Here is a 24,143-nt window from a genome sequence, read left to right as displayed (position 1 = left end):
AGAACAAGAAGAAGACAAATAGTCTATTATGCATGGGATCACCCTTCGCATTTCAATCAGCGACTTTGTTACCAGGCAAATAAGCCGAAGCAACTTTGTTGCTCATGATTTTGATTAATTCTAGAGTTCTTGATAATTGAAGATAAACGTAGAATCTGTATCGAAGAGATAAGAATGAAATTTTTATCGCAAAATTTGTGAAAAATAATTCGAATGTCCAAATTTGTAATTGTCCTAATATGCAAAATTTCCATGAAAAATAATATACGGACCTTTCGTATAGGTATTAAGACATCTTTGGAAATTTCAATAAAATTTCGAAATCGTAGATGATCGAGAAATACGCGTTCGAGTTCTGTTCGAACGATTGCTCAAACCGCGATGTTCGCGCGTGGCCAATCTCCATGGAGCGGAGCCACGTGCTCGCGAAGTTAACTTAATTACAGCCAATTAAGCGTCAATTAACCGAGTAGCACACGGGCTGCTCGTACAGCGTACGTAGAATGGTGGACATCTACCGTGCTGTGCGCGGTCGTCCGTCAAAGTAATGACGTAGGAACACACGTCCCTATCTCCAGACAGAAACGAGAAAACGCGACGAACCAACCCCGCCAAAATTAATTAACAAATATTGCTCACACAATCCGACGTCATCTAATTTTAATAAAATCCTGCAAGCTGTACATGGCAAAGAAGCTTCGCAGACAGATTAAACGCGTTTGCAATTAGATAGTCGCAATATTTCTACCAGAAGAACATACGAAATTAATCACCGTACAGGAAATGGAAAGATGAATTTTTATCAAAGTCCTTTGGGGTCCTTTGTACATGAACATAGGAAAGGATATGTTTCTATTATTATATTTACAGAAAATAAATTTTCTCCACAATCCAAAAGGATTCGATCCTCAAAGAATTATTCATTATGCAAAGATAACATAAACAATCGCAAATTCCAATGTCAATTTTAAAATGCAATACCTTCTCTACTTTTCCATTCATGAAATTTATCAGCATGTCTTTTAAACGATCCGTATCTTTGTATATAGTTCTAACCAATGAACACAGATTTAGCGTTCATTTAGAAATATCTTTAAAAATATTCAGCAAAATTTTACATCTGTAGGGTCAATGTATCTGTTCAAGAACATCTTCGAACAAATCTCCCCTAAAAAAAATATGTATCGAAGTTTCGTGACATCCAGCTGATCAGGAAATGAAGTCGTTCTCGCAAGGATCAGCTTCTCGCGCAGCCCCTTCCTTTTTACATTGAACCGGTGAGATCACTGACACTCACGGGATGAGAGGTCGGCGCAATAATTAATCATTCGTCTCCGAAGCAGCGGTAAAAAACCGACAACCGTGACGTGGACGGCCTACGAATACCAGCAGCGGCATCGTGAACGAAAACATTGACACGCGGTAAGAACCGTATTCCTAAGAATAGTCACTCGTATTCCAGATACGCAGAACGAGTGCCATCGCGAAAGGGACGACGAGGGGAAAAAGAGAGAAAAACGGAAGAAGAAAGAGAGAGAGAGAGAGAGAGAGAGAGAGAGAGAGAGAATGGCGTGCACGTGTGAAGAAAAAAACAAAACGATGACACCGGGACTGCGGGTCGTTTTTTTCGCTCGTGCTCGATGGATCGAGAAGAGAAAAAACCGAGAACAACTACTTTTTTCCACGGTACACGTTTTTTTTTGTCTCTTCTTCCTCGCAGGCTCGAAGCAAGCCATGAAGGGGAATAGCGGAAAGATATTGCCGTCTTTTTCTCGCTGTAACGTAGTTTTTGTCGCGTCTCGTTGACTCCCGTCGATAAAAACGCGGCGTGTCTTACTGAAAGGAAATCCTACACCGTGTATGGCGATCTATATTGTAGTGGATGGTAGAATCTGTCAATGGGAGATTGAGATCTTTCGTGTCGAAGTCGCACCGCTGCATTTCGCTTCGTTGAGTTTCAATTATGATACTGGCTAATTTTAGATAAGGGAAGATTAATTACATAGCTGTTTTGTTAATTTTTGTTGGGCGGAGATAAAAGCAACGTCATTCCATTTTATTTCTTCGTAATGACAAAACGTGTTTTCAATCGCTCTACTTCTTAATATAGATTGCAATCTATAACTAGTTTCGAGCGTTACATTCATGAAGGATTAACAACATATAATTCTGTCGGGTTAGTAAGGAAATTCAATGTCTTTGAATATTCGAAAAGTGAAAAGGTAAAAGTAAAACGTATAACCAGATAAATAACACACGACGCTAGCGTATCAATGGCGGTTATTAATGATTAATACTTTCGTGATGTCACTGTTAATTTGATTTTCCTATGCTAATACGCTTATCGTTCATCGAATTAATTATTAGGTTGCCTGAAAAGTGTCTTTCTTTTACAGACACGTCTTTTACAACAACGCATCTTTATACAAACATGAAACCTAATATGTCGAACGTTGTAATCTTTATTTTGATACAACAAAACGGATCATACGTAATTCGATAAAATAATATAAAACGGAAAATGTTGTGCATCCATTATTCCCTTATAAAACGAAAAAAACTTTTCGGACAAGCTAATATAATAATAAAAGATCCTCGAAGTCTGTACAAAAGCGTAAAGCATCATATAAGAAGTATAAGTGAATAACTTAAGACACACGAAATGGGTTAACAGTGCGAAAACCAGAGGTGAACTTCGAGCCGGTTGATCGAGTGGCTCTTTATCCAAACAAAACAACTCTGGAACAAAGATTCCCGCGGAAATCAATTAACCGTTCCTACGATACGAATCCTGCCACTCTCTATCGGCGGATCTCTTTTTACTCTCGGAGAACCAACTTCCCGATTCCATTTCCACCACGCGGTGGTTAATGAAGCGGGACCGAAAGGAACCGGAAAGAATCCCAGGTGGAGAGGCTCGAGGCGGAGAAGAGGATGCAAACAGCGCGTGTGCACAGAAAGTTAGAGAGAAAGAGAGAGAACGATGCGCCTGGGAAGAGCTTAAAGCCAATGGGGCGACAAAAGTCAGCGCCGCTAAAAGCACCACGGACTACCGGTAGGTGCATGAATAATAATCTGTGATTAATAGAGCGCTAAGCTGCCGGTGACTCGCGGCATGAATGGCCGTAGTACTATTAAGCGGCCTCTTTATCACACCTAAGGCGATACGATGTAGTTTCGTGTTATTACATCACAAGGACCCCTTGCTTCGCCATCGTGTTACATCCAATACGTACACACCGCCTAACGACTGTTTATTGCTTGTCTTTTAAGAATCTTTATTGTCTCTCTCTCTCTCGGTTACAAGGTCATGAATTGAATAATTAGGCGGGTAATCACAAGCAGAGGGAAGTTTAAAATTAATATTTCGTATACAATTCCATGTTATAAAATTATGGCGTTCGTTTACCCTCGTTTTATTTGACTCTTAGATTTCCTTCTGTTCGCCATTATAGCTGTAATACAGAGAAGTCAGAGTACTAGATAATTGCGGTGTCTTTTTTGCAAATACAATTTCTTTCTAGCCTTTCACGCCATACAAGAATTTACTATCTTTTTTCGCATGTTACTATCTATCAAGATTACGATTACGTATAAAAAATATCCTAACAATTTCCAATGGAAAGAAACACGGAATCGAGTGTACACGGAATCCCGTGATAAATCGATCCTACAACTAATTTTGAGATCAAGGGAAATTCGATCAATGGGAACAGTTCGCGTTATAAAACAAAACGCACGCTGAATAATTCGGCGTCAACCTAAATGTCGTTACCAGCGCAATTACAATGGCAAACAGCGGAGTGCGCATTAAGTTATAATCATGTCTAAATGCCACGGTAAATTGTTCCGTTTTATTGGACGATGCGGCACACACGACAAATGTTTGTCAAAATAATGTATGACAATTTAATTTGCGGCTCGCGATTCCTCCACACATGCGTGCGCGCACTAACTTCTAAATCGTTTTAAAAAAAAGATAAACGCCGTTTCCTCGTTTGAATTATCTTTTTACGGCATCCAAACGAATGTTGAGATTTTTCTAGAAAAGAACAATTCACCTTTTTCCCACTATCTTCCTCAGAGACCCTCTGCCTTTATTACCTTTTCCCATTGATCACATTCCCGTAAAAACCTTTTCAATCTTCAACACGAGCCGCTGCAAAATCACTTTACATTACAGCAATCATCATCAAGAATAGTGAAACGAGCAAAGGGCTAACAGTTCCTAGCAAACTACCTACGCCGGTCTGAAAAGCAAGGATAAGAAAAAAGTGCATTCAATCGCGATGTTATTCAGCAAGAAAAACAGCGCGAACATTAACCTCCGCGGTTAATCGCGTCATCAGTCATTCCACGTCATCGTTTAGGCGCCACGTAATTGGCACTTCTGCTTTTCCTCCCAACAATCTACCGTATTTCATTTTCTTGCACTCGAATTGTTTGTTCTTATCGGTGACAAGCAGATTTCGCGTCTCGATATGCTATACTACAAAGGAGTTTTCTTATAATCTGCACATTGCGAAAATTCCCTCGTTAATCTCAATTCCTTAATTGACCACGCGTTGTCCCATTAGCGGTTGAGCATGCTATCGAGCAATTAGACATTCGTGAAAAATCACGGTAGCACACGCAGCGGGCGATCCTCTTGATAAATCACAATAACACACTATAGACATAAGAACCTGCATTACAACTGTGCGCGAAGGTGAATATCTCTTATTTCATTCGAATATCTATTCCAATATCCCAAACTTCTCTATTTATGTTAATTGCTCCATTCGAAATTTCCAAAATCAAGCACAAGGATTTTCCTCAAAAAGTCTTTTCTCACGTTGTTTCATCCAAATTCACTATTTCAACTTTACGTTGAGCTACATCAAACATTTGTTGCCCCGTTCCTATATAAGATTCCGCATAAGAAATCTTCTCTTTCGTTGTCTCATTCAAAGTGCTATTCCAATATTAGCCCACTACAAATTTTTCCTCTTCCAACCTCTAATCTCGCTTAAGACATAAAAATATCTTCTCTGTTAATCGTTTCATCTAAATCTCAATTCCAAGTTTCTCTTATCCCCTTTCTGCTCGCATTTAAAGTCAATCGTTTATTTTCTATCGTGTTTAAAAATAAACAACGGATCCTGCGATCGTTCTCCCGTGACATCGAAACTCGAAGGAAAGCAAGATCATCTATAGAAGTGAGAGAGAGAGGGGGGGGAGGAGGGAGGAAAGGGAACTACCCCGCCGGCGCCAGGAAGTGGCTAAAACGTCGGGGTTTACGGCGTGTCTGCGTTACGAATCGACATGGCCCCTCGCGAACTCACCTTCTCTCTCTTCTTCCACCTCTTGGCCGACCTACTAGCGACCTACACACCTAACCTGACGTGCAACGGGTCAAGCAGGACTCCGAAGAGTCGCGAGAGTAAGAGAGCGAGAGAGGAAAGGAAGCGGGAGTGCGAGCGCGAGGAGGAAACAAGGGGTTGGAGTGGGGTCAGTTCGTGACCCGACCACCTGTGGAAGCAGCCGGTAGCTACTTCTTGTTTGCTGTTTGCGCATACCTACCTACCACTTATATGTACTACTACGTATTACGTAGGCGAACCGCCAGCCGATGACCGTGGTCACGGTTAGAACCGAAATTACGCTTCGCTCCAGCTTCTCCGCGGACTCGAAGCGAAACCTCCTTCCTCTGTTCCTTTTCGTTCTATTATACCGCTTTCATTACCGTCGGATCTGTGTTTGCGTCCTGAAAAGTTAGCACGTCGATGCATTCACCGTACGAAGCTTAACAATTTGAGCGTTTAGTCCTTACGTTGCATCGTACAGGCGATTTAAGACGTTTAGAAGAAGACTGCCTATTTGCCAATGCACTTCGCAAAACAGAAAGTAGGGGAAATTGATGAAGTTATATAAGAAAATATATATTTTATTCTATAAGATAAGTAAATTTTGAAACAGCGGAGTTAAGTTAATTGCGCGTGAACACGATAAGTCACATTACTTGTTCTTCACAGAGGAAGAGTTTGAAGATTCGCTACGTTGTAATCAATCCCATATTGAATGAAATTGGATTTAAATGGAAGGATACGAGAGGAGAGTAACTTTTCTCCTAACTTTATCTGCTAATTCGTAATTCCTTAGCAATAACGATTTGCATCGGCAAGTTGATCATCTGTCTGGGGAAATTGACTGCAGCTGTTCTGGTATCGCACAATGGCACTGTAACATTTGCACACCTCGTCTGGAGAGAATTTACGATCGTGGCGTAGTCGTAAGATTCCTTGACTGGTTATGTTGCGTAACAGCGAAATAAGCTCGGCTGAACTTTACCCGGATGTCAAGGTCATAGTGGATGAAACTTTACGGACTGAAAGTACTAACCCTAATCTTCCCTTTAAAAAGGAATCGTTTGTTCTTGACACAGAGAGGAAAAGAGATATGGACGTTTTACGTCATTTTAAGAGCTGATCTAATAATTCCTCGTTGGGAGGATTATCCTAATCAGTTGAAATTAGAATGACACAATTCGAAATGGACGTTGGCAACTGGTGTAATTGGAGACTTCATGATACATATTCTGATGAAACTAAAACTAAATTTATTGAATTAGTAAATTTAAGTAACGAGTATATAGTCTTTTTCAGAGTCATTTTGCACAATAATTTATCGATTAACAAGTTGAATGCCACGGGGGTGACCGGTGACCGGCCAGTCAAGATTAGTAGAAATACATAATTCGAACAAATGTCAATAGTTATAAATTTCGTATTATTACCATCGTTACTATAATGGTGTAACGATATTAATGCAATGTAAAACATATAAAAATAGTTTTATTTATACATAAAATATAGATCTATTATGTAGGTATATTGCAACCACGGGAAAAACACGTTTTTTCCATATTTTACCTTAATGAGCAATAAATCCAAGGAACGTTTCGACTTGACAGACGTTTGATGGCAATTAAGGTCCTTGACAACAAAGTAAACAATACTAAATCTTATGACGGTTCTTCCTGATTATTGCGAACTCGAGAAAGTATGTTTATACAGAAGGTGAGAATATTAACCGAGGGATGGTTTATGGTTTATGGTTTATGGTTTATGGTTTATGGTTTATGGTTTATGATTCATGGTTTATGGTAGGCCCAAGGACGTAACAACGTGGAAAAATTATTTAGCAACGCGAAGAAACAATATGAGATAATTAATAATCGCAAAAAAATAAGAGGTGAACGGTGACCTCTGTAAGATAAATTCATTAATGATGATTATACACCGTAACATATCTCTTGTAGGTAATATTTCAACATTATATGTATCGCATAATCAAAAATTCATCGCGGCGCCACGGGAAATCCCTGTAAAATTAGCGTGGCATTCGACGTGTTAAGTAAGAAAATTTATTAAGACTTGCGATTTGCAAGATTTTTCTAATGATATTAGTTCGATCGTGCAGGAGGAGCTTTAAAAGAGGGAACAGTGTAACAAATCTGAACATATCTCATAATCACTAAACACGCAGAATATTACTGTAACACAGGAAATAAGTAAGGAACTCGCTGCCGTAAAAGCTGTTAGTGATTTCGTCTTAATACCTTCTTGCAGTTAAATAAAAATTATATTTCCCTCGACCTACACCTTTACCTTATACCTTTATTAAACAATATTCTGCAACGAATTTACCAAGAACTTAAATTTTCATCGTATTTACATAATGAAATACGTATTTTTCATTTACTTCCAAACATTCGACTATAAACTCATGAATTTTTCATCTCGATTAAAAACTTCTATCTAATGCTTTTAAGAACAGGCGAAGAACATGACAAAGTCACATCTACGAACTTCTATCAAACTCTACTTTTATCAAAAAATATACTAAATGTGCCACAGTTCATGTAAATATACTATAGCTATGCCGTCAGACGATATAAGAGTCTGAAATCGACTTATATATTTTTTGTTTGATCTTTAATTATTACGTATATTTACAGATTAGTAATTCATGCTCCTCGGCTTGTCCGATCCAACATCGGAGCGTTCCGTTGAAACACAAATGGTCCAGGGAAACGTTCGGAACTAGCACGAAGTATGAACCAAGGGAAGAGAACCGGGTTGCATCGCACGGTTGCCCGGTTGCTTTCAGTCGTAGGATGCTGAAGGCACTGCGGTTGCCATGGCAACCCACCACCACCGCAGCTCGATGTAATTATTTGAAAAACGCCCGCCGCAGCCCCATCCTCCGCCTACCACCCCCGGAGGTAGCTAGTACAGGGCGATGCAAAAGTAGCCGCCAGTCTTTTGCATCACAGCCAATCAAAGATATTATCCTGTCATTTCGACGTTGATGCACCTTTTATTCTTACTTTCGCCATTGCCACCAAATAGTTTTCGGTTCACGTAAGAAACGCTACAGATGCTCAGATGTTGGCTATTGTGAACGAGTCTTGAATTCCTTTGACCTTTCTTTTGCAGTCAAAGCTTGTGCATAGAATTTGTTTGAATGGAAGTATTGTAGTATTGTCAGTGTGATGCAAGGTTTATTTCGATGGAAGAATCGCATTGAAATCCATTTACACAATAATTTAGTAATTAATAAATTGCGAGTACTAGCAAATTGGAGATTTCATAAATGGAATAGAATTTCGTCTATTAAATATTACAATGTTTACCGTGCTTTGGATATTTCATATATTTTTACATACTCCTTTATATCGCGACAATTATTTCCTCGTTCGAGTTTAGTTGCGAACAAACAAAATACTTGATGTATTAATATTCGCGTACCTTGAGAGGCAGAAGTTTTTTTTTAAGTTGGCGAGTATTCGGGTTGGATATTTTTCAAAGGAAAATTCGCGGGGTGAGTAGAGAGTGCTTGGAACAAGCACGCAAGGGACAATTATGTCAACTAGTAAATGCCAGTTGCGAACAACAATGCGCGCAATGTTTCCCCTTGCAACAAATTATCTATATGAACCGTCTGAACTTACGAAGCTTCTCCTAGACATTTGCACGCCAATTTTATGTCAAATTTCCTAAACCTCGATTCAACGCGTTACACCCTCGTTTGTGTTTCATCCCTTAAAGATTTCGCAGTTGGACTAGTACCAGTATCGAACCAGTGCTAGTAAATTATTAATAACGCTAATAATTGTCCTAATGCATGTAAAATAGTTTCGTTTAACAGAAATCTATAACTTACAGCTTGTACTTTGTCAATTGTAAATTGATATTCAAATCAAATCACTGCACTTGTTATTATGTTACTTGTTATGTGTATATGTACTATTGTATGCACAATATTGATATTCATCAAATACGTGCATACAAAGCTCGAGTACACACACATACAAAGCATTTTCATATTATACTTTTTAGAAACATAACTAAAGAAATGATACTTAAATAGAAACTTGTACGTATCATCTATAATTTAAATAGAAACCAATACATATTATCTATAATAAATATTCCAATTTTCTTATACGCGTTCTGTGTACTCTTGCACCTCCAAATTTCCCAGAAATCCAGTCTACGCATAACCTATTAATCGTTTGAAAAATTTATATGCTCGTGATTCTCCTATGTCTTCACGAAATCGCGAAACGTTTGCACTTTCATGGCCGATCGGAATCAGGCCAGCGTTTAGGAATGTAAAGTGGCGGTATTTTTCCAGATATTCGCGGTGGAGTTCTCGGAGTATTCGACATTAGATTTCTCCGGATGAAAAAAGTGGGGACAGCAGCCAATCATAGAGCAATTTGTTCCGCAATAACGGAATGACGTAGTGCGATTAAAATGCTGGCAATTAAAGAACTATCGAGAGAGAGAGATGGAGAAATGGACATCGAGGAGAACAAGATTTTAAGTGGTCTATCGTGGTTTATAAACGCGGTATCGTCGTTCGATAAAACTGGTAGGTGCAAGATAATAATGTAAGAGATCAGAGTATCTCTGGAATATATCTCGATACGAGTTAATGAATTCGTAACGCGTGCCTCCAAGATTGCCACGCACTAATAATTAACGTATAAAATGTCTTCCGGAAACGGTTATCGACATAAATCAATTAAACTGCACAAGCGGAGGCCTTCGATGTATCCTGCTATCTTCGAAGCGGGAAAGATCTGTCAGAGCTCTTATGACTACTAAGTAATGCCGTCATTAGTCAAATTAAATGACTGCATAGAACAAAGTAAAGACGTTTATTGAGAAATAGAGATAAAATATCTATTTTATGATACGGAAGATCTCGCTCAAAAGAATGGCGAGCAAGTTTTAGATATTAAAATAAATGATATCTTTCGTCCGTTTCATATTTTTCAAACTATAAACAAAACAGTATTAATTAATAATCGATGGAGTGTTGTTTTTTCCTTTGTAGTAGTTCGAGAAACATTCATAACGAAGTATTGTATAACTTAGTAGAAGTATCTGTATAACTTAGAAATCCGAAATAATATATCTAATAATATCTATTTCTGTTGTCAATATCTACACGGTCGATGTGACGTTAGCTTTCGATAAATGAAAAAAATACCGTTAATAAATAAACAATATATAGTTGCATTGATACTATACGATGAACGGTAAACAAAATTGAAAAGAATGAATGACACAGAAATCGTTGAATGAAAAGCATCACGCAAAATGAAACCGCGAAAAGTGCGAAGTCACTCTTGATCGAGAGTGTACGCGCGTTTGCACCCTTTTGCGAGCTGTTCGTGTCTACCTAAATGTTCAAGGACGTATATAATACGACTCTGTCGAAGTCGAAAATTGTAAACGAGCAAATACAGAGAAAATTTCATTTGGAAACCGTGAAATCAAAATTGAAGAGGTTATAATTAGAGTCGCGAGATTTTTAACTATCCGTGAAAACCGAACGTATTCGCACGAGGTTGGATACAACGGGGTAACAATTGTAATTAAAATTCTAAGTTCTGGCGACATGGCCGAAAGTCAAGTACATGGAGAAGGGTGAAATTAACGCATGTGTGGTGACACATAATTTTGCAGGTTTGATTACTGCGACAAAAGAATGAAAATATAACGAGACAAACTTATCAATTTAATTGCTTCATTGATTTTCGTGCCAGGTACTGTGGCGCAACATCATTATTTTTATTGCAGCCGTCTAGTGGTCATAAATAATGAGGGTAGCTGTTTGCTTAAAATTGTATTCGCCGGGATTATTTGATCGTTCTGGAATAAACGCGTAAAAATGAATGTTGTCCGCGACGCAATGCCGGTAAATCGAGGCACTGGAAATTTATCAGTCTTTAGAGAAATCGGGTCAATAAACATTGTATTATTAATATTTTAATACTACGTGGGACGCACAGCGTCGATGCAACTCGATATTATCAATTATTTGTACAATAGATATCAATAAAAGAAAGAATTTAATAGGGATAGATGTTACAATCCTGTAACAGAAATACCACTTGGAAATAAATCTACACGAGACACTGGTCGATGGATATGGTAAAAACTAAAAAGCTTGAAACTCTAGTTATAACGGGTCAGGAAACATTTTTAAAAGTCTGGCAGAAGACCAGATTCCAGGTTGCGTTCACGTGATTCGCAATTACAACGGTACATCCAATTACGGACGTGTTAATGAGTCCCAAGTGAAATCAGCACCGGTAGGACAGGCAGAATCAGTTTCCTCGATCGACGATCGAAGGAAGATCTTTTTATGGAATCTAACGTGCCGCAATTAGCGAAAGTTCCCAAGCATACTCGGGTCTCGATCAATCGAATACTCTATGCATCACACGTCGTGGAACAAAACGTTACACGCAATCAATTAATGGGACAACTTTTTCTTCTCAATTTTCTTAAAATCTGCAGAATCCGGATGAAAGAAATAATAACGACAAAAAACACTGAACGTATCCTTCCGATCTCCTTTCATAGTCGCAATAGTAAAAAACAAAATTGAATAACATAAATCGGCTATTAAAATCTGTAAAGGAAACGGTGGCCTCTGACCAGTTAGCTGTTTTTGATGAGTATACTCGTCACGAAGAAATGGCAATATTTTGCGTTATGATGTCAGTAATAAAATTAAAAAATAGAACAGTCATTTCATTACAACTTAATTCTATATTGTAACAGCCACGCATATTCCGTGTTTTACGAGTGTACTCGTCATCGATTACTTTCTGTGACACATTTTAAGTACACACTTTTCAAAGTTTTCAAGGAGTTCGCTACAGCTAAATGGTTAATGGTTTAGGAAAATTAAAAAAATTTGATCCTTCCAAGCTATTAGAGAATAACGCATCTCCTTAATTCGAGAAACACTTCTGAGTCATCCGAGACGTCTAAGCCGTAGGATAACCAAGATCCATTTCAGACTGTGTACGATTAAATTCGCTGGAAAAGTTGCAGGACAAAGAATCGAATGGGCATCGCCAATCGTGTCACGAGGAACGTGACGGAGGTCTACGATGGAGGGAAAGACGCGAACGAGAAGGTGGTCTGAATAGAAGACGAAGAAAGGAAGAGCGAGATGGAGAGAGGTTCGTGGCGATGCTCACTTGTTGCTCGCTCGACTAATTGCCAAGTAATTGGCCCCGTACCCCCGCTCGTATAAAGTTTGCTTCATTGTCTTTAATAACGCCGTGACCTGCGCTAATGACTCACGTCGCATTCGTTGGTTAGGAAAGGGGAGAGCCCTGCTTTCGATGAGAAGGATCGAGTAGCTCGCGGCGCGACCGCCGCACGGAGAAAGAACCGGAAATTGCCGAAGAAATGGAAAACGCCGGGAAACGCGCAAAGCCGGACGAAATAATGATTTCCCGAGGAACTCAATCCCCGTTTGCGGAAAGACCCCGATTCTCTTTTTCTTTTCTCTCTCGGGCTACTATTAATTGTTTCATTGCGCTCTCTAAGCGAGTTCGATTCGTTTCACGTTTTATAAAGTTTCCTGTGAAACCATCGAATCGACGACTCCGATTGAAACGTAGAATAAACGAAGGTTTTAACGGAGGATGCGTTTGGTGTGGTCTTCGTTGATTTCAATGAAACTTGATGCGGTGATACTTTTACGTGAATGATCAATTTTAGCTGCGAATGACTGACCAATTATGAGAAAAATGTATATATCTAAAATATAGGAGAATATATCATAGCGTATTGTAACAACGAATTTAATTAATAATTGTATCCCAATATGTTAACGCGAAGATATGAACAGCTCTTCCGCGGTATAAACTATCTTTTTCATAATTACAGTTTCGTTTATCGAACATATAAAATTAATCCCCATTACCAAATTTCATTGAGATTGGAGATAACCACATCTGCGAAACGTCTCTTGTAAACATCACAATCTCCTAATTTTTTATGATTTCACAAAAAAATTCCCATCTACAAAGTCCATTAACCTTGGAACATTATCATAATTTTGAACTTGATTCGAGAGACTTTTCTCCGGTCTCCCTCGTTACAAAGTTGACGCGTTTACCATGACCATTTACCCCACCTGCGGCACTTCTCCCCATGGGTTATCCCCTCGGCTTCGCTTCCCATGCAATTAGCACAAATGCGACCTCAGTCCAGGTATTTCAACACGTCCAAGAATTTCCTCGACCGAAGCAACGCGCCAGACAAAGATATTCGAGTCCGTTAACTTCTTAACAAAGTTTCGATTCTTTTAATCGTTTCTGTCGATCGAAACCGCTTAATAGAAAGTCGAGCAACTTCCATTTATCTTTTCGATCCAAGTATTTTCTATCATCTGCTCTGTTTGTCCTTCAAACACATCGAATGAATCGACAACTATTTCTTTCTGCGTATAATATAAAGTGAATTAAACACGTCGTGACTAATGTAGAATATTATGTTTCACGATAAAGTAACTTTTAGAAAACTTTAGATTCCTCTATAAATAGGACTACACGTCGAATTTTCTAAAATTATGCTTAATCTAATTTTTTCAAACTTCAAGAATTTATATTACAGTCTGTATTATTATACATCGCTAAATACAATGTTAGAATACAAACCGAGAGGATTAACAACTTAAAACCAGAAACTACTAAGTTTTAAGTAAGTGTTCTACAAAAAATCCCATGCTAATCGTTTTGATTAGTTTAATAGTTCTAATGTTGAATAATATCTTCAATTATTCGAAAGAAATCGTACGACTAAAACATGTGCGTTTGTACTTTTCATCCCTTATAGCCTGGTTTGTTCAAGTCGGAAGTGCCAGCCGGACTACAGCATCCGTGAACCCCAGGAACGAGGACAATCCGTCTATGACCAGATGTGCGATTGTGCTAAGAATTGAGAGTGACTCATTCCCTTGTGGCATGTAAGGGGCACGAACATTCGAACACCGATGTAGATGCACCGTCGCCAATCCACTGCATCCTACTCTATTGTTTCTACATAATTCCTAACATTTTCACTTTACCAACAATATTTAGATTCTATTTTGGTACTAAAATACGATAATAAGTACACTACACGTTTTCGTGTTTATTCTATTATGTTTTATATATTAGGTCATTCCATAAGTTCGTGCCGACTTTTGTGTATACATTTCACGTGTCGATTTATAAACATACGGCGATAAGGGACCAATGCACTTGAAAAATGGGAAGAAGTTGTACAACGAGAGGGGGATTACATTTTTTCATGAAACTAAAAGGTATGTAAACAATCTTAACATATACAACCGCTCGAAAAACGGAACGAACTTATGAGATGACCTAATAATATAATTTATTATAATTAAAGAAATTAAGTCGAAAGAAGAACTTGTTTCAACCATTAAATATTATAACATGTACTATACTTAGAGTATGTTCGGCACATAACTATGAAAAACGATAAACTGGTTACTTTGACTACCCTAATAATCTATATCCTTATATTATTTTACTGCTTATCTTATTGACGATATGGCAATAGACGACAGGTATACAATATTGTCGAACGAATATCTCCACAAAGCCATAGTCAAGATGTTAGTACACAAATGCAACCCGGAATATATTGAGTGTCATAAACTGCTTTATCCCTAAGGGTGTGCAGGGCGCCTTAACGAGTTTTAATCCGGATAAGAAACGATTGGCACCCCACAGACCTCGTATAACGGTACACCGGCATTAAATGTTAGGTATGGTCAGCGACCTACCGAGCTATCTCCGGTGCTACTACTCGTTACATTAGAATGCGTTCTGCCTGTAACTCTTTATTCATCGACCGTATAATGATATATTTCTTTGTTTCGAACGTACATAGTGATCAAGTGCAGTTTAATACTCTTTTAATCATCCCTTAACCATTCTTTCGGTTATTTCTAATCGAATCGTATTTTTCTACCCTTAGAAGAATTCTTAAGTTAAACGAATCTTCTTAAAACATTAGAAACTTTCTCCTTGACTGAAACGAAAGCGAAATGGGAAACATAAGGAATTCGAGAATTGCAGAATTAAAATTTCCAATATATGCTCCAGGATACAGTAGCTGATGGGAGGTGTATTCGACCATTCATAAATACATTATACGTATTATATAATATACACGAATGTGTACACACATTGTGTATACATAAAAAGTTTCTACCGTAAGTGTTCAAGTACTTTCGTGAGAAATTGCAAACATAATAAACAGTGACTTTAATTATCTTCTCGATCAGAATATACGATCAGATACGAATGGCGGTATTTACGATTTCGATCGGACTCTAACATGATTATCAGTTTCGCCAAGCTCGATTCAGGATAGTCAGCAAGTAGCCCTTCCATCGAGGACCTATGGAAATCGAATGGCCGGTGATGCGTGAATAATATATTGAGATTCGCGTCTCGTTGTATTAACCTGTAATTTTAAAGCAGCGTTGCTGTATGAATATTTAACGTGGACATTTATTTTCCCGGACGCCCACGACGATCCTAAGCGACGCCTTTTTCATCCTGTTCGTCGATTAAAACCGACGTCCATCCGTGCCTTGGGATCACGTTCGTTCGAGGAACTTCGATATAATCGTTCTTATTAATAGCAGAATCATGAGAATAGTCAGTGAGTAACGAATATCCAATACTTCATAGATATTTTATAGATTTGCGGATTTTTGAAAATGTAGAACGACTTTTAGTAAAATACAGGGATAAAAGTTTCATATGTCCTCCATTTGTATTTTCTTTTTCCTTTTTTTTTTCCTACAAATTCTACACTTTGATCATTTATGGTTGCAACGTTAATCTTCAGAGGCTACCATGAATGAAATCGATCGTTCCAAAGCAAAGATTCGAATGCTCACGTGTTCCGTGGCTACAGAAAATCGTCAGACGACAGATCTAGAAAAGATATGAAGCAGAGGCCGAAAGGGGGAGGGAACAAGCCGGGGAGACAGAGAATCTCAGCGACGCGCCGGCTAGACGGCATCGTAAACTTCGTCGAGGAACTTTTGAATTTTAGTAAGAGCCGCTCTTTCTCTATCTTCGTTTCTCCTTCCAGCCGCAACTGGCTCATCTTGGCCTTATAAATTAGAGGTTCCCATTTCCAAAGGCTACTGGCAGAGTATTTTCTTGCTAAACTTACGTCGATTAGAGAATCCCCGAGTGCAAAGCTGCCGTACCCGAAGATCGTGTCGCTACGTGCGATTGCAGCTTAGGCCGAACAGAGGTCGCCAGGAGTACCGAAAAAAGGACAAGGTTTGCTTCCTGACTAAGAACAACAGGGGAAGAATACGGATAGTCGATAATGTTTCTCGCCGAGTCGGTGAAACTTGGCCAACTTGCTCTTGTACAGGTAATATCCACTTTCGATGGCGTGTTCCTCTATATTTAAAATCGTTGCTCAAATTTGTAAACGATCCCACAAGCCATTACAATTGTGTACACATTGGCCCCAAAGATCTCTTTAATAGGTAATGAAACGAGTTTTAACAGTAACACAATTGTACAACAGATACAACCATTGAAATATCGAATACGTAACTCGTGATCCTCGTTGGAAAACTAAAGTGTAAGGCAGGATTAAAACTAAACATCGTTACAGACAATACAATCTGGGTCTGCCTGTCTGGGTCAGTATAACTCGATGGAAACAAATGCCATAAGAAAATTTACGTTATAAGTTAGAAGTAAAAGAAATGAAAGAAAGTACAGTGTGGAGTCCAGCTCAACTTTAAACCGCAAAGGGTTAACAAATCAATTTGCAATAACCAAAACAACAACGATCTTGTCACCTAACAACTTATTCATTATCATTCAATTATAAAAAAACACACCGACATCTAATAGAAACACACCCTCGACATCTATTTTAATTAAGACCACCAAACTCTTGCTCCACCCTTCATCAACTAGTGACCAGTTGTCAGCCAGTGTAGGATTATTTGGTCGAAGGGGGATGATTGGTTTGAACAGAGGTTTTTTCGTCGTTGCTCAACGTGTACTTAGCATAGAAACGTTCTTCTGGGTCATAGGTATTCAGATTTTCCGTTCCCGGCACCTAGTTTCCTCCAGGATTCGCGAAGGGTGCCGCAGCCTGCGGAGGGTGGCCCTGAGGGGGACAAGGGTGAAGCAGCTAGATGAAAGGAGGGGTAGTTAGAGGGGGGCTGAGACGAAAAGGGGAGGATCGAGGAAGCAAAAGGAAGCAGACGGCTATAAGGAGAGAAAGAGCTGGCAAAAGAAAGAAAAAGAGACATAGAGAGAGAAAGAGAGAGGGGATAATTCCACGGCTAAATATCGGTAAAAATCAATACTATCTCTTTCCTCGGTGCACCGCCATCGCAGCTAATAATGCACGAAAAGAATATGAACTTTCGTGAAGACTGATGTGTCATTATAATTGCGAACGATTTTAGACAGATTTTATCAATATATTGCGCGTGTCATACGAAACATTTTCAGATTCAATTAGCACTACTACGAGATTCGGCAAACAGACTGAAAAGTTTCACTCTACTTTTATTTGTATTGTTAAATACTAGCAGAGTGGTCGATCAATTTTCTCCTAACACAGCCCCTAACAAGTGCTGTTTTGTAATTGTACGTCCATATTAATTACACTCACCTTTTTCTCGAGAAAACAAACATCACGTAACTGTTATGTCACAAATTAATTAACAATTAATTAACAATAATATTTTCCGACCGGCGAATGGGAAAATTTGCCGCGGATATGAAACTAGTTATGAATACCACGCACTTCCTATGCGAATTACAGTTGGCGCGTTCGAACGTTAATTGTTATCGCTTTTTATTCATATCGTCGTCTTCACTGCGATGGAAATAGTCGTCAGCGTATTGAATTCTAAAAACTCCATGAAATTTACAACAAAACGACGAAATTCATCTTATCTCTCCCCTGTGATATTCGTATAAAGATAACAATCTTTAGAACTTTCTTATAAAAATCCAGAAACATCGCACGATATACCTGTGCCGTGAGCTTGTCTAATTAGTCTTGCGTTACATGCGCGTGGAAAAAGTTATACTCCGCAATTTTTCGAAAAGAGATAGCAACCTTAAGGATCGTGCAAGCCACCTTATTGGAGCGGAGATCCGACTCATCGCACTCAAGATCCAAGAGTGCAGAATGCAGACCGGAAACGCGAGGTTTCTATGGGATACCGATCAATTATGTGCTCCGTGGTAAGAACGCGGTATAAACAAACCCTCGTTGCGGCTGAGCGGCCGCTATAAAGCGATACGAATTTCTCGTGCTCGTTTTCTCAAATGCTCCGAGAGTAACAGCGTGGAACCGCGGCTCGACCACGACCTGAGACAAACGGTAACGAAACGCAACGGGCAGAGATCCCGACGGTTCCAAGATTCCTTTACACGGGAAAGTGTAAACGGTGGTGTGGCGCGGACGCACGAGCGAAGCTGCTGGGCCCAGACCGACGGATCGCCACCCCATCCTCGCTTTTCTACCTACACCTATAGCCCCCTAGCCCCCCCCTCACTCTGCTCCTGCCACCATCTACACCCCTCGGCCCCATCCCTCTTCGCTCTCCCAACCCAAACCCGAGAAGCAAGGAAGAGCAGGAAGGGGCAGGGAGCTCGAGTGGTTCTCAACAAACTTTTTAATATCGCGATAAAAAGACAACGGTTAATTAATTTTTGTTTTTGAAAATTTGGATTTTTTAATATCAATAACTTGAGTCTTTTTCGAATTTGTATGTTTGGAATTTTCGCGTATCGTCTATCCGCGTTTTTAAATATTAATGATTCATATTTTTTTTAAATTTAACGTTCTGAATTTTCGAGTGTTAGTAATTCGTGTTTTCACAAATTCGAATCTTTGAATTTTCAGATATTAGCAATTTAAATTTTTGAAGTCTTGAATCGTCAAATTCTCAAAGGTAATTTTATAATGTACAAAAATCAAACGACATTTGCGAAGTCAGGCGATCACTTTTAATCAGTTTATCTAACTGTCCGAATTATCAACGATCAGTTTTCTAAATCAATGGAAACTGACGTCAAAAGCTTACGACAAAGCCAACGATCGTCGGTGTCACAATATCTCGATTTCCAGACGCATCCTTGACACGTTCTATCGATCCAGTCATATCAAGCTAATCGCGCCTCTAGTCTTGAGTGCGACTTACCCTAACACTCTACGCGATATCCTTACAAATGTGCAACATAAAACGAAGGAAAACGAATGGTAAAGAGTAAATAATTTACAGACGGCCGGATACCAGTGAAATATCGTGAAAAATTAAAATACAGGAAATATGAGAACCTTCGTACCACCCTGATGCCCCCCCACACTACCTCCACTCGTTGGTTCACCCGCCCTCCGTAACACGGGGTGGCTAGGAGGGTTTAGGGAGAACAGGGGAGGTGGGTCGCGTACTACCTCCTACAAAAGTATGGCGTCACCTCCCGCGGTACAATCCCTGCCAAGAATGTAACACCGTTATTTTATTCTACCTTCAACGATACGTATTCCTAGTTATTGTACGATAGAGACAAAAGAAGAACGAAAAATAAAGAAAAATTAAAAAATCATATTTAAAAAACCATCTGATTCTTTCAAGATTAATTTTTCTTACTGCAATAAAGTGGTAGCACCACTTACCAGTAATTTAAGAAAACCCATGAAAATCAAGTGAAAGTCAGTCGTCGACTAATACTCCTAGTAATAAACTTTTGCTAGTAATAAACCATACACTTCTTTCTTTTCTAATAATTTTGAATAATTTAAATAATTCTTTTTTTACCAAGTACAAAATCCAAATATCGATGCTGCTCCTTATTGACCAAGATCCTTCAATTCTTTCGTTGTAGATCGCGTTATCCGCGAAAGAGGGGTCGAAGAGAGAAGGTAGAGGGTACAAGTACGAACTAAGTTGCGACAGGTAGACGATTATTCAATGTCAGGAAAATTATAAGACTAGCAGGAGTTTGTTAAAGCTTGACAGAAATTAAAATTCATATTAGGAGACCCATATCTGCCGCAATCTTATCATTGTCGTTTTATAAATCCTCATTAAACGACACCGGTTGTTTATGTGATTCACGTGTACTAAATGAAACCCGAAAGAACGAAACTCCGTCTTCCGCGATTACAGACGCTAATAAATTGTATATGATATCAATTACTAACAGGTTTAGCGACTCCGTAAATGCCGCCGATTTTCTTGTCAATCAAGAGATTACTCCGATGACAGAGTTTTCATCAATCATATTTACTCAATGATCTGTATTATCTGAATTCTTAATCATTCGCGTTGATTTTAGATACATTCGGAAGGTTTAAACTTTCGGATTGCTCTAAATTTTAACAAACAACAAAGCTCAAGAGTTTATCATTTTGAGTAACGCTAACCTTCTCTCCTATTTGCACAATTTAAAATCATTAATGTCATCGATTTTCTTATCGATAAAAACGTTATCAATAAACGTGCTATCTAAATTTGTGATCTTTCATGCTAATCTTGAAGATATCCTAAACGCGCAAATTCTTGATTGCCCCAAATTTTACCGTATAACGAAGTTTTCGAGTCCGTCATTTACAATTCACCAGCTTTTCCTCGTACTCCCACGATCCGTTCAACAGTTTACAAAGATTTAAGACACTTGTAAACTCGAACACGCGTAAACACACGCGTGAGGAATTCACGCGTGCCCACGCACTCAGTGAAAGACACGTCGATGATTTCGCGTGTAACGCGCGGTTAAAAATCTTCTCGGACAGCTCCTATATCTCTGGATCTTGTCGCGTAGCTTATTACTCGACTCGCAAGTTCTTCTTTTTCTAATTCGAAACTCCAGTTTTGAAGTTATCGGCACGAGGAAATTCGAATAATGCGCCCTCGCCGGATTTAGCGACCGATCGAGTCACGCCTTCAGAGACGTCTGTTACTAAAACTATTTGAAAAACTGGTTTACGTAGTTCTCTCGTGGTCCGGTTCGCTCTTGTATAAATTATAGTACGTGTACACGGCGACAACTCCGACGCATGATACGAACTCTCGAAACGTCAATTCTTTCGAGTGGCTCGATAACGTGTGATTTTTTCACTGCATCAATAATCTAGATCGGAGATAGTGAATCACTAACACGGCTGCCAAGTTTAGCACCGAGTGACTCGCTGCTGGCGCCGTTCATTACAGGTTTCGTCTGCACACGCGATATCTAGCTCCGTTTGGAAAAACGATACTTAACAAACAATATGTTTTCACAGTATCTGGCAACGATCGCGAAAAAATTTGGCAACTAACGGGGAAAAAAATTTATCTTCGATCTGAATTTGATGGAATCGTATTTTAGGAAGCACAGTGCTTCTCAATCTGAGAAACTTGAAGAAACGTAACTTCTTTCTTTATTGATAAAAATTGATTAAATTTTCAATACTGTAGAATTTTTTCTGTTCTGTTCACACCAGAACCATTCGTCGCTAATTCCTCCCTAATTATTTTGAGCAATTTACAAAGATTAACGGGAAGATGTGTCTATAAGAAATTTGATTATTACCTACTAGTGCTATCGAAAATGTTTGGAAATAGTTGCTGCTTTTGTTCCTATTTATAACTTTCCCGGTGATACATGGACGACCCCTATGTGTCTACTGAAACATTTGTAGCTTTTATCGCATCGAAGCATTGAAACAAGCTCTCTCTCAGTACGTAACTGATTTCGAAAACGAGTTGTTCGACTACAGAAGCATTGACGTCGATGCAAACGATCGAGACCATTTTCAAAGGGCAAGAACGTAGCTCTGCCGAAGCAGGATTATCAGCAAGAATGCGGACTAACCGGGAGACGAGTGATAAATAACGGTGGCTACCTGTAGACTGTGTTATCTAGGAATGTTAGCAGTCCGACAACGTCAGACACGTGGTGCTCTTGTGTTTTACACACTAATAGCGACAACGTTTCTATATTCTAAACCGACGAAAGTCTATCGATGGTATCGTGTTCAAGTAAAAAACATTAATTCCGTTGAATTTGGATTTAATACGCGCGATATCATTGCTAAACGCAACGTTCTCCCTTATAGCAATCAGAATACAGCTTCAGACTTATCAAGATGCATTATCAAATACACTACGTACTCCGTTGATTGAGGAGTAATCTACAAGTTCTAAGACTATTTATTCGATAAGTTCGATCGAACGTGTTACTCATCAAATATATCTCTATCGCCTCTAGTTAATCCATTCGTATCTTCTTTATTAATTTTTAATTACTTAAATTTCGGTAATTAATAACATCAATAGATCTACATAGACCTACATTGATAATCGATAAAAAGAAAAGAACTTCGTTACTGTCCAAAGAAAATTCGAACCTGAAAGGATTAACTCAAGACCATTACTAATTGGCGATATATCATAGTGATATAAATCAATATACTTCTTAAACCGATAGAAATATATCTTAACTGAAAATCAAGTTACACTATCATTGATTATGAAATTCAATGTACTATACCTTAAAAAATAGAAATACACAATTAAATTTAAATTCCCAAAACTTTAACTTACATTTGCATTCAGTTAGATCTCTCATATACGTTATAATTGATAAGTAACACGTCGAGAGCATAATATAATCAACACTCACCCTTGCTCTAACCTGTCGACGGGACCACCAGGACCCATCATCGCTGGATGTCCAGGCCCAATAGGTCCTGTCATCGGATGTCCTGGTCCGAATGGGCTTCCAGGTGGCATACCGTACTGAGGACCTCCAAACGGTTGACCATGCGAAGGAAAATGAGGATTCCCTGCTCCCGGAGGTACGAACGGCGGTCCTGAGGAACCGGGTCGACCGACGAACTGCGGTGGCCCGCCAGATGGCGAACCGAACGGGCTCGGTCCGGGCCCATTATATGGTGGCCCGGAATTATTCGGCGGCGGAGGGAAGCCCGACGAATTCGGCGGTGGTCCGGGACCAGGTGTCGAGGAACCACTAGGCGCTGGTGAGGCAGTATATTGAGGAGTCGCGGAACCAGGAGGTGGGCCTTGATAGGGTGGTGCTCCTGCTGGACTACCAGCACCACCGGGGAAAGGACTCGGACCCTGGAAGGCCGCATTACTCGGTGGACCACCTGTACTGTTGTAAGGACCGGAGCCAGGGCCACCACCCTGGCCAACGGAGTTGGGTGTAAAAGGCGATGCCTCCGAGCCGGGCGGCGGGCCCTTCCAAGAGGCTGGTGTTCCCGGATCCTCCAGCGTGGTAGTGGCTGCCAATGGCGTGTTTAGGCGGCTACAGCCTGAAAATTTAAACAATGCATGATGTTATATTTGTTGTACTTTAGAGTAATTGATCTCATATTACCAGAACATAAGAAGTAAATATGTTATATTATAGTGCGTACACTTGTTGTACTTATTGTATTTGTTGTACTTTAGAGTAATTGATCTCATATTACCAGAACATAAGAAGTAAGTGTGTTATATTATAGTGTGTACGCTTGGAAGTACAAAGATTCTAAATGATGAAGGAATTCTTTCTGTTATATTAAGGATTAACTGTTATGATGTTACAGAAATACCAAAATGAAGTATGTTATAATATAATATACATATTAGTACATATACATAGGTTCCAAAACATAAGAGAAGTAATATTGGAATAGTATATATAATGATATACTATTATACCGATATAATATACTCATTACAACTCCATTATTTAATACTATTCC

The 24,143-nt window shown here is 39.1% G+C and overlaps 1 protein-coding gene across 3 annotated transcripts in view; it reads right to left on the bottom strand.

The window, feature by feature from the left end:
- LOC126924938 (LIM domain-binding protein 2) overlaps positions 1-24,143 on the bottom strand; it is a 134,482-nt gene that overhangs the window by 105,436 nt on the left and 4,903 nt on the right. For all 3 annotated transcript variants that reach the window (XM_050739987.1, XM_050739989.1, XM_050739988.1), the window contains exon 2: positions 23,057-23,708. In XM_050739987.1, the coding sequence (XP_050595944.1) occupies positions 23,057-23,708 (652 nt within the window). The remainder of the gene's footprint in view (positions 1-23,056; positions 23,709-24,143) is intronic.

This window comes from Bombus affinis, chromosome 15 (assembly GCF_024516045.1).
Source record: "Bombus affinis isolate iyBomAffi1 chromosome 15, iyBomAffi1.2, whole genome shotgun sequence".
NCBI classification, from domain to species: Eukaryota; Metazoa; Arthropoda; class Insecta; order Hymenoptera; family Apidae; genus Bombus; species Bombus affinis.
Note: the sequence above shows the minus strand (reverse complement) of the source record. Positions and strands in the feature narration are given on the sequence as shown.